Genomic DNA, 15,241 nt, shown 5'->3' with positions numbered 1-15,241 from the left:
CAGCGCTACTGGCTGTGGTCTCTAACGTGTGGTAATATGCAGCTTTCTTTGTGGCAAGGGCATAGCCATAACTAGACATTTTGGTGCCCTGTGCCAGAAAGAACTTTGGTGCCCCTCCCCCCCAATTGTTAATAGGGACTGCCCGGGCCAAAAAAGAGCGTGGTCTCGTAGAAAAAGTGCGTGGCCACACTATAGTACCCTCAGTCAATATTAGCCACACAATAGTCCTCCTTATTTAGTGCTGTATTAAGCCCTTGGGGGGTCCAGGGCACTTAAGAGAGGAGGGCCTGGCCCAACTCCTCTGGCCTTCCCCTATGACAGAACAGCCCCCCACTCATCATTAGGCCTGTCCCCACTTGTAAAGTGAACAAATTAAAAAGGAGGGGGTAACATCAATTAATACGGAGGGTAATGCAAGGCAGTGGAGCAGCATTCTACCATTATATATTTATATACATGTGTGTGTGTGTGTATATATTAGGGGTGTGCACCGGCCACTTTTCGTGTTTTGTGTTTTGGATCTGGATCTTTCTTCATGTTTTGGATCTGGATTGGTTTTGCCAAAACCACCCTTCCGTGTTTTGGGTTCTGGGTTTTGTGTTTTGGATCTGTATTTTTTTGAAAAAAAGCATAAAAACAGCTAAAATCACAGAATTTGTAGGTTTTTCTGCTCCTATGCTATTATTAACCTCAATAACCTTAATTTCCACTCATTTCCAGTCTATTCTGAATACCTCACACCTCACAATAGTGTTTTTATGTCCAAAAGGTTGCACCGAGGTAGCTGGATGACTATGCTAAGCGACACGAGTGGGCGGCACAAACACGTGACCCATCTAGGCGTGAAACTGCAGTGGCAGACAGGATGGCATTGAAAAACTAGGCCCCAAACTGTACATAATGCAAAGAAAAAAAAGAGGTGCAAGATGGAATTGTCCTTGGGCCCTCCCACCCACCCTTATGTTGTATAAACAGGACATGCACACTTTAACAAACCAATCATTTCAGCGCCAGGGTCTGCCACACAACTGTGGCTGAAATGATTGGTTCGTTTGGGCCCCCACAAAACAAGCTGGCAATTAATCTGTCCCTGCACAAACTGGCTCTACGGAGGCAAGATGTCATCCTCATCCTCCTCATCCACCAATTCCTCACCCTCTTCAGTGTGTACATCCTCATCCTCACAGAGTATTAATTTGTCCCTGCTGGAACCACAGGTCCCTCTGTACGTTCTGGAGGCTGGTCTCCCTGGAAGAGTTGATAATTCATTTTATGAACATCATCTTCTCCACATTTTGTGGAAGCAACCTCCTACGCCTTTCGCTGACAAGGTTCCCGGCTGCACTAAACACTCTTTCGGAGTACACACTGGAGGGGGGGGCAACTCAGGTAAAATAGAGCCAGTTTGTACAGGGACCTCCAAATTGCTTCTTTTTCCTGCCAGTACAGGTACGGACTGTCTGACATGCCTACTTGGATGGTGTCACCGATGTAATCCTTTAACAGACAGACGCACGCTTGTCGCTGCTGCTTTGAGGATTCAAGTGCGGCTACAGCCCACACAATCCACAAAGACAGAAAAAAAAAAAGAATATTTTTATTGTTTGTGGAGCGCACTTTGAGGGTGTCACCACCCTTTAACAGACAGACGCACGCTTGTCGCTGCTGCTTTGAGGATGCAAGTGCGGCTACAGCCCACACAATCCACAAAGACAGAAAAAAAAAAAGAATATTTTTATTGTTTGTGGAGCGCACTTTGAGGGTGTCACCACCCTTTAACAGACAGACGCACGCTTGTCGCTGCTGCTTTGAGGATGCAAGTGCGGCTACAGCCCACACAATCCACAAAGACAGAAAAAAAAAAAGAATATTTTTATTGTTTGTGGAGCGCACTTTGAGGGTGTCACCACCCTTTAACAGACAGACGCATGCTTGTCGCTGCTGCTTTGAGGATGCAAGTGCGGCTACAGCCCACACAATTCACAAAGACAGAAAAAAGAAGAAGAATATTTTTATTGTTTGTGTAGCACACTTTGAGGGTGTCACCACCCTTTAACAGACAGACGCACGCTTGTCGCTGCTGCTTTGAGGATGCAGGTGGAATCTAGACGGGATTTGGAACCGAGGACACACTACCTCCATCAATTGTCTAAATCCCACTGCACTAATGTCGGATACCGGACGCACGTCTAACACCAACATAGCAGTCAAGGCCTCAGTTATACGTTTTGCTTCAGGATGACTGCTGTCGTACTTCATCCTCATTGCTAGGGACTGTTGGAGGGTCAATTGTTTAGTAAAAGTAGTGATGTTCCTACTTCCTCTCTGGGATGATGAACAACTCCCAGCAGCAGCAACAGCACTAGGAGGAAGTGGTTCCTGATCTTTCCCTATTTTATTTTTATCGGAGAAAGTTTGGTCCTCCATTTATGTTATATTGATATATATACGTGCGGCTAAAGCGCACACACACACAGAAAATATTTTTTTATTTTTGCTGGAGAGTAGTGCACTTTGTGGGTTACACCACCCTTTAAGAAATGAGCCAGCCGGCTCTTTACTTATGGGACACAGGCGCACGCTTGGCGCTGCTCCTTTGTTGATGCACGTGCAGCCACAGTGCACACAAGTCACAAACACAGAAAATATATATTTTTTTGGTTTGGAGTGTACTTTGGGGGTTACAGAACCCTTTAACGGTCAAGCCAGCCGGCCCTTTACTTATGACACAGGCGCACGCTTGGCACTACTTTGTTGATGCACGTGCGGCTACTGCGCACACAATTCACAAACACAGAAAATATTTTTTTTTTTGGTTTGGACTGGAGTGTACTTTCGGGAGTTACAGCACCCTTTAACGGTCTAGCCAGCCGGCCCTTTACTTATGACACAGGCGCACGCTTGGCACTACTTTGTTGATGCACGTGCGGCTACTGCGCACACAATTCACAAACACAGAAAATAATTATTTTTTTGGTTTGGACTGGAGTGTACTTTGGGGGTTACAGCACCCTTTAACGGTCAAGCCAGCCGGCCCTTTACTTATGACACATGCGCACGCTTGGCACTACTTTGTTGATGCACGTGCGGCTACTGCGCACACAATTCACAAACACAGAAAATAATTTTTTTTTTGGTTTGGACTGGAGTGTACTTTCGGGGGTTACAGCACCCTTTAACGGTCAAGCCAGCCGGCCCTTTACTTATGACACAGGCGCACGCTTGGCACTACTTTGTTGATGCACGTGCGGCTACTGCGCACACAATTCACAAACACAGAAAATAATTTTTTTTTTGGTTTGGACTGGAGTGTACTTTGGGGGTTACAGCACCCTTTAACGGTCAAGCCAGCCGGCCCTTTACTTATGACACAGGCGCACGCTTGGCACTACTTTGTTGATGCACGTGCGGCTACTGCGCACACAATTCACAAACACAGAAAATAATTTTTTTTTTGGTTTGGACTGGAGTGTACTTTGGGGGTTACAGCACCCTTTAACGGTCAAGCCAGCCGGCCCTTTACTTATGACACAGGCGCACGCTTGGCACTACTTTGTTGATGCACGTGCGGCTACTGCGCACACAATTCACAAACACAGAAAATAATTTTTTTTTTGGTTTGGACTGGAGTGTACTTTCGGGGGTTACAGCACCCTTAACGGTCAAGCCAGCCGGCCCTTTACTTATGACACAGGCGCACGCTTGGCACTACTTTGTTGATGCAGGTGCGGCTACTGCGCACACAATTCACAAACACAGAAAATAATTTTTTTTTTGGTTTGGACTGGAGTGTACTTTCGGGGGTTACAGCACCCTTAACGGTCAAGCCAGCCGGCCCTTTACTTATGACACAGGCGCACGCTTGGCACTACTTTGTTGATGCACGTGCGGCTACTGCGCACACAATTCACAAACACAGAAAATATTTTTTTTTTTGGTTTGGACTACAGTGTACTTTCGGGAGTTACAGCACCCTTTAACGGTCTAGCCAGCCGGCCCTTTACTTATGACACAGGCGCACGCTTGGCACTACTTTGTTGATGCACGTGCGGCTACTGCGCACACAATTCACAAATACAGAAAATAATTATTTTTTTGGTTTGGACTGGAGTGTACTTTGGGGGTTACAGCACCCTTTAACGGTCAAGCCAGCCGGCCCTTTACTTATGACACATGCGCACGCTTGGCACTACTTTGTTGATGCACGTGCGGCTACTGCGCACACAATTCACAAACACAGAAAATATTTTTTTTTTTGGTTTGGACTGGAGTGTACTTTCGGGGGTTACAGCACCCTTTAACGGTCAAGCCAGCCGGCCCTTTACTTATGACACAGGCGCACGCTTGGCACTACTTTGTTGATGCACGTGCGGCTACTGCGCACACAATTCACAAACACAGAAAATAATTTTTTTTTTGGTTTGGACTGGAGTGTACTTTGGGGGTTACAGCACCCTTTAACGGTCAAGCCAGCCGGCCCTTTACTTATGACACAGGCGCACGCTTGGCACTACTTTGTTGATGCACGTGCGGCTACTGCGCACACAATTCACAAACACAGAAAATAATTTTTTTTTTGGTTTGGACTGGAGTGTACTTTGGGGGTTACAGCACCCTTTAACGGTCAAGCCAGCCGGCCCTTTACTTATGACACAGGCGCACGCTTGGCACTACTTTGTTGATGCACGTGCGGCTACTGCGCACACAATTCACAAACACAGAAAATAATTTTTTTTTTGGTTTGGACTGGAGTGTACTTTCGGGGGTTACAGCACCCTTAACGGTCAAGCCAGCCGGCCCTTTACTTATGACACAGGCGCACGCTTGGCACTACTTTGTTGATGCAGGTGCGGCTACTGCGCACACAATTCACAAACACAGAAAATAATTTTTTTTTTGGTTTGGACTGGAGTGTACTTTCGGGGGTTACAGCACCCTTAACGGTCAAGCTAGCCGGCCCTTTACTTATGACACAGGCGCACGCTTGGCACTACTTTGTTGATGCACGTGCGGCTACTGCGCACACAATTTACAAACACAGAAAATAATTTTTTTTTTGGTTTGGACTGGAGTGTACTTTCGGGGGTTACAGCACCCTTAACGGTCAAGCCAGCCGGCCCTTTACTTATGACACAGGCGCACGCTTGGCACTACTTTGTTGATGCACGTGCGGCTACTGCGCACACAATTCACAAACACAGAAAATAATTTTTTGTTTGGTTTGGACTGGAGTGTACTTTCGGGGGTTACAGCACCCTTTAACGGTCAAGCCAGCCGGCCCTTTACTTATGACACAGGCGCACGCTTGGCACTACTTTGTTGATGCACGTGCGGCTACTGCGCACACAATTCACAAACACAGAAAATATATAATTTTTTTAGCACTTGGGGGGAGCACCCCTGATGGACAGAGCACCCCCTGGACAACACTACAGCACCCCTTTAGGACTGGGACACTGCACAGGACTTTGGAGTGGACACAGCCCCTATGGAGAACTGACTGCACAACACAGTCCAGCCAGCCCCTATGGACTTTGAAGTAGTGGACACAGCCCCTATTAACAACAGCAGCACAGCACAACACAGCCAGCCCCTATGGACTTTGAAGTAGTGGACAACAGCAGCACTACACTACACTACACTACACTACACAGCCCTAACTCCCACCCTCCCTCTTCACTGTCCACAGCCGAGTGAGAAAATGGCGCAGACGCGGGTACCTTATATAGGATCCAAAACCCGCGAGACTCGGAAGGCGGGATGATGACGTTTTGCCTCGATTTCAGATCCGAGTCAGGCGGGAAAAGTCGAGCCTGATTCGGATCGGACTCAGATCGGGGGGGCTCGGGGGGCGCTCACCCCTAGTATATATATATATATATATATATACATACATACACACAATATGGCACATTGTATAGCATAGAGTGCAGGTAAGGAGAGGATAGAACCGCTACCCCTGCATACCGTTCTTGTCCTCCGCGCTGATGCTGCCTGACTCCTCCCCCTGCAGACCTGCTGGCGGCTGAAGGCAACAATCAAAGTTATTGGGGTTGGTCAGGTCGACAGGGTCAGTGACCCCGGAGACAGTTCAGCGGGGGGGGGGGGTCTACTTTGATAGGGACTCTTTCCTCCAGCACTACACATTAGATAAGATGGGGAGGAGGCGGAGAGCATGGGGCAGGCAGCTGCAGCACTGCTGTAATGTGTGTATATTAGTAGCAGTGCGCCCGGCAGAGAAGGAGCCGGGCGCACGGCTACTATTATACATGGCGGCCGCGGTAGGTGAGAGGGGCAAGCTAGAGGGGGTGGAGGCGGCCGGTTCCACCCACAGGGCATGTGCGCACTACCCTAGTCACGTGGGCAGACAAATGTCGGTTGTTACAGATGTGCTCATTAACTAAAATATCAAGATGATCGAACATCAAAACAACTACAGACACACAGAGAGTAGATTAAGCGGGAATGAAGGGGAGACGTACTGTAACCATGCTCACCTGAGATGCCACGATCATTGCCCCTGAGTATATATGATGGGCTCTATTTACTACAATCCACATTAAAATGCAGATTGGAGTGTGATATTACTGACCGAGGGCCTGATTCAGTGGCGTAACTACAGCCCCCGCAGACCCCGCGGTGGCGTGGGGGCGCAGAGGCTTGTGGGCTGCAGATTCCATGCGGACTAGCTGTCTGCATGAAATTCTGCTGATAACGGGCCCTCCAAAAATGGGCGCCGCATAGGAGACATACACTAGAGGTCCTACTGGACCTCTAGCGTCTGTTACTGTTAGACACCCAGTGGCTCCCCGCTGTACTGTGATGAGGAGACAGAGAGGTACAGACAGGCAGGGCCAGACTGGATCCCGCAGCGCAGCCTCCCTACCGGCAAACTGTCCGCTACGCCGCCTCCTTGCGACGCTGTCCTCAGCATCACCTCCCTCCAGTCAGTTTCCTCAGCTCCGCCTCCCTGCTGTCACTGTGTGTGTGCATGCACGCTCGGGGAGAGGAACGTTGAGGCAGCTCTGGCGTGTGCTCATGAGGACACCGCATGGGAACCATCCTCAGAAGCCAGCTCATAGTTTAAGCTGCCACTGTAGTCTGCCTTATTCCCTATCCCAGCACTGAAGATTTGTGTATGTGTTCCTGCTGGATGCTGAGCCGCCGCGGAGAGCCCACTGCCTGCCTTGAGAGGGGGAGGAGAAGCCAGCCAGTCTCAGGCAGCGCTGATCAAAGGAGTGCCCTGTTTGGTGCTGAGCCACCCACGGAGAGCGTTGGGGATGGGAAGGAGGAGATGCAGCCCGTCTCTGTCAGCAAAGGGGGACTGAGAGGTACTGTAACTGGGACAAAGTAGTGTGAGCACTGTGAGGTGTAGGGAGTAGGATAGGGAAGAAGGTAGTGTAAAGCGTAGGGGGTGGGGGGAAGCAGGTAGTGTGAGGAGCAGGGGGTGGGGGGAAGCAAGTAGTGTCAGGCACAGGGGGTGGGGGGACGCAAGTAGTGTGAGGCAAAGGGGGTGGGAAGAGAAGCAGGTAGTGTTAGGTGCAGGGGTTGGGAGAGGGAAGCAGGTAGTGTGAGGTGCAGGGGGTGGGTGAGAGAAGCAGGTAGTTAAGGCACAGGGGGTGTGGAATAATATGTAAGGGGCATTACGGTGTGTGGCATAATGTGTAAGGGGCATTACTATAAGGAGGAAAAATATTGTAAACTGTCTTGGGGGGGTGGGGGCACATTTTTAACTTTTGCTTTGGGAGCCATATTGCATATAAATGTCCCTGTAATTATTTTTGATAAACAGCCATGGGGGAGGGGGCGTCTGAAACTTTTTTGGCAGGGGGGAGCAAAATTTATAGTTACGCCACTAGCCTGATTCAGAGCCAGACGCTCTGACCAGAGCACTCGCTCTGAATCAGGGCCCTCCTACTTAAAATTGGAGCGGCCTCATGGCCGCTCGCATAGCTGTGGGTGACCACCCACAGCTTATACGAGCGGCCAAAAAGATGGTCGCGATGGTCAAGACCATCGCGACCATCGGGCTTGCGACGAGACCCTGCGGTAGGGTCTCGCTGCCGCAAGCCCAGGAGTGCTTTTGGCTCTATCAAAATTAGGCCTGAATTAGGTCTGAATTAGGCCCTGAATTCACATTGCGAATTCAGGCAATATCACAGGGATTTATTAAAAATCCCTTGCAGGGACAGAGCTTGCGATAAAGCTCTGTCCCTGCAAATCCCCTCCGCAGCCTTATCACGGTATTTTTCACCATCTGGCGCTACCCCCCCTCCCCCCACCGATGCGATCTGCCTCTGACTACGTTACTCTTGAGGCATCTGTCAGGAGCTAGCAATTAGCACAGTGCCTGTATCCATTAACACATAACCTCACAGAGTTACTGTACAATAGTCATTCCACTACCTTACTCTTAAAACTAATGGTAATAGTGTCAAACCTTACACACATTCTTCCAGTCTTATGTTATTAGAAACACTTGTAACTGTAAAGATAGTCTGAGTATAGGGCCTGATTCAGACCCGCTCACCAGCAGGTCGATGGTCCCACACTGCGCTCCGTCACTGTGGGTCTCGCACCAAAGCGGGGCGGCTGTCGATTTTGATTGACAGCTCGCCCCGTTTTGGAGGCGGGCAGGGGGGGGTGGCTGGCCAAACGGAGGGAACGCCTGCCGTTTGGGGGCAGCCTCAGTAGTGAACTTCCAGCTCTATTAGAGCCGGAAGCTCACTGGGGCTTGCGATGGACGAGACCCTACCACAAGGGTCTCGTCGCAAGCCCGATGGTCGCGACCATCGCTGGCCGCTCGCAAAAGCTGCGGGTGGTCACCCACAGCTTAGCAAGTGGCCAGGAGGCTGGCTCAAAAAAAAAAAAATGTGGTATTTTTATGTCTGTATTGTAAATAGGTCTGCCTGAGATATGAGCTCAGTTTGACCAAATGGTCAACAGGTTTTAATGTCAAGGGCTCCTACATTACCGATTTTTGATTGCAAGAGGTTCCATCTGTCACCTTCCATCATGGTGATGCTTATAGCTACCATAAGCAGAGCTGGCGGTACATAATTTATTTTTTATCATGGCTTCCATTGTTTCCTGAGCAGATAAAAGCCAGCTCCATGTCTGTTTCAGTATCATTGCACGATGAAGCGAAACGCGTCACTGCACAGCAGGGGTGGCCGCAGTGAGTTGTCATCTCACCACACCCATCATTGAGTGATCAGGCAATTCACATCACCATCAAATGGCTGGCAGTGATGGCACACAGTCAGTCTCCCTGACTTTGTAGATCTTTATTGTGTATCTTCCGAGAGCCAGGTCTGCAAAGCTGGACACTAGGATGTAATGGGACGGGGAAGCAGGGTGGTTGAAATAATTTTCTTAGTCCTTCAGTTCCTAATGGTAATCCTTTCTGAAGCCCTATGAATTCCATGATACGTAACAGATCTCTTGTTTGAGTGGTGGGGCCATGTGAGGTGATCTCTGCCATTTAAGATCAGAAATGTACCCCTAGATGCCAACGTCATTTACTGTCTAGAGAGAAGTTCCCAGCTAGGCTAATAAACCAGTGTAATAAATATAACCATGATTTATCACTGTCTCCTTACAGGACATTCTCCCATCGGCTGAACGTTTCCCCAGTAAGCTGTGGGGGCCGTGCTGCTCAGAGAAGGACGTGATCCTTAAAGAGGTTGATCTACCAGAGCTGGAAGAGGGCGATTGGATCATATTTCAAAATATGGGAGCTTACTGCATGGCGCACAGAACCGCCTTTAATGGCTTCCTACCTCCACCTGTGCACTACATTCTTGGTAAAGACAAATGGACATTCTTTAAGAATTAGTTGCACAAGCTGAGCGATAAATCCCAATAAGCCATTTTTCTCTCTTGTTTCAGTTGTCATACTGTATGTAACATCTCAGCGCAGAGTTTTATTATATACAGGTTGAGTCTCCCATATCCGTTATTCCAAAAATTGAAATATTCCAAAAACCGGAATATTTAGGTGCATATGTGACATCATGACGTCACCTGTATCAGCGGCCAATGACTAGCGGCGTGGGTATGGCCCACACGCCAGGCCACCCCCCGCATCACCCGCCAGACCCCCAGCGGCAGCTGCCGGACCCCTCATTACAGCTGCAGCACCCGCCGGACCCATCGTGACAGCCGCAGCACCCGCCGGACCCTACCTCCTTACCTGCCGGACCCTTCCGCCTCAGTCGCCGGACCCCTCACGACACCCGCCGGATCCCTGTAGCACCTGCCGGACCACCGCAAAAACCCCGCCGGAACCCCTGTATCACCCGCAGTACCACTGCAACACATTCCGGACTCACCCGTAGCACACGCCGGGGCCTCCCGTGACACCCGCCGGGCCCCCCCCAGGTATTCCGAAAACCGGAATAATACAAAATCCGAAATGCTCGTGGTCCCGAGCATTTTGGATATGGGAGACTCAACCTGTATTGCTCTTTACTATGTACTGTATGTGTTATAGCGTGTTTTACAGTATGCGGTAGCTGGTGCATCACATCTTGCCTGTCTGTATTTAAGAATATAAAGCCATTATATGTTATAATACACTCAATGTAATACAGTAAGTCATCAAATAACGCACAATGTGACATTACTGTATATATTTTACATTAAGATCTCCATTGGCTTATTGCTAATCAAATACCTTAAACATCCTTACTTAACTTATCTATTAAATAAAGAGACGGATACCATAACAGCTTGGATAAAAGGTCACAGCTTTTATTTCTGAATTAATTAATTCACCTAACCTAGGTGGCCAGGAGACGCTGCATACTCAGTTCTAGCTTTCAACTTGGAGACACACACGGGGAACGACTGAAATGCTCCCCCTAAAGGTGCACTTACGTTGCGAAGGTCCCGCCTCCCTCCTGGGCCAGTCTACTCCGAGCGCTTCCGTACAAAAGCGTTCAGGTCCCCTCGTACGAGAAGGACAGACTCGTCATGTTACATCGAGGTCCAGCGCCCTCACAACGCTCTCTTGCGCCACAATAAAGCCACTGAGATGCAGTGTTCTCCCGCCAAAGCCAGACTCAAATTGAGATTGGCCCGCCACCTAGAGAAAAAACCCACTAATCCAAAAGCAAGCAAATCCTTAATAACAAACCTAAACCCAAATTATTAAAATGAACACCGTATGGATGCAAAATTCCGTCTAAATTCGAACCCTAAAAGCTATGCCTGACTACCAAGCCACCAAAGGACAGAACATGTGTATTCAAAGCAAAAGTCGTGGCACTATTTCAGACCATACAATGCGCACATCCGGCCACAACAAACGCACCGCATTCACCAACTCTCTCAGCCAAAAAGACAACTCTAACCTCTCATCTTACAAAGATCATTCCCACCAACATGCAGGACCAACCAATCAGGCATCCCCCCTTTCGCTGCAGACTCTACCAACAAACCTTGAACTGATGCGCACAGCAGGCCATGCACACCTATCTAGCGAAGATTCCTACCACCCAACAACAAACTGGCACGCCTAACCAAACATGACGTTCAGCCCAGAAAATATAGGAATGGCCGAACAGCCAAACCTACTCTTCTCCAAAGTCTTTCCACTGTAAGGAAAGAACACCCTAACTATGAGCCACCGCACCAAAACCAAGCTGTACACAACAAAATTAACACACAGCAACTAAACTAGCAGGGATGCAATGGGGGAAACAGGTAACCCGAGTGAAGAAGAAAACCCAAAAACCTTCCCCGTGAACCAAGTTGGGCCAGATAATGGTCCCCGGGAGGAAAAATTAAAAAATCCCTTCACACCCCCACTCATCGAATGCTAACCATTCGGTAACTGGCGGGTAAACAGCGTTTTCGGGTTGCGCAGGAGCGCACCTAAAGCTTGTCGCAGCGAACATAAGATATGAAAGCATAGTACCTCCACCTCCCAACCCTATTGAATATCACCGCTGAATGCTCCGCTAATGCTGCACTAGCAGCGGCAGCAATCCGAAAGGAATGGACCCCGCAACTAGCGCCATCTAAACTTACCAAGCAAATTGACATTTGGAAAGAGGGACAAATTTTTACGCCCCAACCATTGGTCACCGCCTGTCGTACCACCAGCCACATACAATGCGGCAAGTCACACCTGGCAAACAGAGGAGTCACCCCATTTAATCAAGGCAACACACCTGGCCCGGCCTAACTGATCAGTCTTGGAAAACTGAAGTTTGCACAAAACGGATGACTCCTGAAACATAATGACTCCTCTCATGAACCCTGTGGTCACCGGGGACTTACTGGAAGCTACAATCTCACTGACCCTAAAAGCCCTGCAAAAGCCAAATGAAAAAGAGGGGCCTCGAAAGAATCTGAAGCCACACTGTACATCACACCCACCAAGCGAACACGGAGATTGAGCTCGATAGACCTGCGGGAGTCAGTCCTGGCGGGTAACTCCTCGGCCCACTTTTAAGGGCTTAAGAAGGGAGGATTGATATATTGGGATCTGATAAACCCTTTAATTTACTGAAAAAGGAAATCCCCGCCAGGGCCGAAGGTCACAGAACCCTTGGAGCGAGCATGCTATTAGCGCCCCCAAACGAACCTGGCCATAAACCCTGAGGAAGACTCACCAGGCTGGGGGCTTTGCGAACAGAACACCTGCCTGCCCTAAACGCCGCAGAATAAGCCATCCGAGTTGCTGAAGCCAGCGACCCCCATGCTAGACCCATATTCCGGCCTGATGAAAGGAGGGCATAAAAACCCAACTGTAGAAGCTGCCGGCTCCAGCAAACGGAAACGAGCAAATTGGAATCGGGACAATGAATCAGCAATCGTATTATGCAGCTCAGGGAAGAGGCGCGTGCAAAACCCGAATGTTGGCCTTTTAGCAACGCAAAACCAAATATATATATATAAGGAGACGCCTTGCCGGAGTGGAGAAAGAACGCTGATTGTTAATGACCTGGACCACACCTAGATTGTCGCACTAGCAAACTACATGCTGACTAGCCAAACGCTCCCTCCAAAACTAAACTGCTACTACAATAGGGAAAAGTTCCAATCAAAAGAAAATTGCCAGTAAGGCCCTCCAAATGCCACTCAGGAGGCAGAGCGCTGCGCACCACTCCCCGTTAAAAAAGGCCAAAAACTAGAGAAACCAGATGCATAGGTGAAAAGCTGCAAAGAAGCATTCGCCCCAGGAGCAGAAGGCCAAATGCGTCCACCATTAAAATGAACCACAAAACTGGACCAAGTTCGAAGATCCTCCTTAATCTCAGAAGACAAATGAACGAAGTGATGAGGCTGGCTCACCCTTGCCGTGGACTTCTACAACTTTCTACAGAAAACCCACCCTATGGGGATAATGCGCTAGGCAAAATTAAATGAACCGAGCAAAGGCTGAACTGCGTGCATTTAACACTAACTGTTCCTAAACAAACCGACATCTGATAAAGCAAATTCTTTACTTTGTTATGCGTAAAGGATAAAAATAATAAATAAAATGAAATAAAAATAAGACGATATAACCCGCGGCAAACAACAACGACTAGAAACCACACCTAGCTAAGTGCCCAAATACCACCAATGAATATAAAATATACGACGTAATGCACTACCGAAACACCCAAAATCTGATTTAGACCCACTCGCGAGCGGCTGTCCGCTTGCAAGTGGGTCGATGTTCTGCACTGAGCATGCGCACGACGGGCTTCCTAAATTAAGTGACCCCGAATGTTTAATTGCAACCAACCAGGCATCCCAGGATATTTTGTTCAAATGGAATGGCTTCCCATCAGAAGTGGTAGAGGCTAAGGCAGCATAGCTATTAACACATGCATGGGATAAACCCAAGGGAATACTTCAGAAAAAGTAAGGATAATAAGGGTTGAGGTAACACTATGTGAAAAATTGGGGCAGACTAGAGGGGCCAAATGGTACTAACTATAGCAAACTATGTTTCTATGTATCTAACTTGTGAGAAAAAAGGGGAGAAAAAACACTTTCAGGGAACCATTACAACCAATCGGTCAGCTAATCCCAAACTAATCTGAGACTGGCCGAACAAGCGCCATGGGGCCAACCCTACACACATGCCATGTGAATCAACCAGACGCGCTGCTATGACATGGACTCCCGGGGGCATAAACGGCAATAACTATGAATTAAGGAACGAAAAAGAATTAGCTAAACAAGTTTGAAAGAAAACCACATATAAACCTAAGCAAATGTTCTCATGCCCACTCTTGCGTAACCCCTAAAGGACCGCTGCAATGTCACAATTTACAAAGCCCGCCCCCATCTAAGGCTCCTAGGTCTGAGAAGCCATTGGCCCCCGACCCTAGCACCTGACTTTCGGACCACCCTCGCGCAAACCCCCTAATAAGCTTGCGGAAAACGCTTGGTGGAACTAGACAAGCGAGAGCTGTAACAGAGTCAGGGTGAGGAAAAAACAAGCCATCCATACTCACCACCACCAGAAGGCATGGGAACTGCGTCGTCTGCGATGTCACCTGGAGAAGCCATTGGATCGTAACCCAGGGTCATCTCGTCGCACACTGGAACAGCAGCCGTACAACTACTGCATCATCTGCGACGTCACCCAGAGGAGCCATCGGATCATAACCCAGGGTAATCTCATCGCACACTGGAACAGCAGCCGCACAACTACTGCGTCATCTCGAGAAACCACAGCTGAGTCCGGCAGACCTGTAACTAAATGAGAAAAGTGAGCAGCCAAGCCAGAAGCAGGAGTGCTGGGAGGAGGGGAAAGGAACCTGATAAAAAAGATGAGGGGGGGGCATAAAAGGGAAACTAGGTGAGGAGGGGGGGGGGAGTATAAAAAGACATGGGACAAGGTAAAGAGGGGGAGGTATAATGTATACATGGGCCTGGAGCTGAAATTTAGGAAGGCCTATTGTCTGCCGCTGGAGGCGGTGTTTCCAGCATGGGAGGGAGGAGTGTGATTAGTGATGTGGGGGTGTAACCAGTGTTGTGAGGGTGTTGTCTGTACAGGGGGTGTGGCCTGTGCTGTGGGATGTGACTAGCGCCTACCCTCAAAAACCTCAATCTCCACCCTCTCTTCACTTATATCAATAGTGTACTGTGAGAGTCTGCAAATAAACAGAAGGGAAACACCACTTGTTAACGTGACTTCACTTGGCAAAAAAAAGAAAAATTGCACATAATGATGATGTAAATGTGAAAGTGTCAATTAGTTATATCATGAACGTGACATCTCTCTACTTAA

The 15,241-nt window shown here is 48.7% G+C and overlaps 1 protein-coding gene across 1 annotated transcript in view; it reads left to right on the top strand.

Annotated features, from left to right (window-relative positions):
- Positions 1 to 15,241, top strand: part of LOC148522739 (antizyme inhibitor 2-like) — a 409,249-nt gene that overhangs the window by 378,478 nt on the left and 15,530 nt on the right. Inside the window, exon 6 of the mRNA XM_088473782.1 lies at positions 9,605 to 9,806. Coding sequence (XP_088329908.1) covers positions 9,605 to 9,806 — 202 coding nt within the window. The remainder of the gene's footprint in view (positions 1 to 9,604; positions 9,807 to 15,241) is intronic.

The sequence above is a fragment of the Taudactylus pleione genome, unplaced genomic scaffold (assembly GCF_031769625.1).
Source record: "Taudactylus pleione unplaced genomic scaffold, aTauple2 ptg000140l, whole genome shotgun sequence".
Lineage (NCBI taxonomy): Eukaryota > Metazoa > Chordata > Amphibia > Anura > Myobatrachidae > Taudactylus > Taudactylus pleione.
This window is presented reverse-complemented; position numbering and strand designations above follow the sequence as displayed.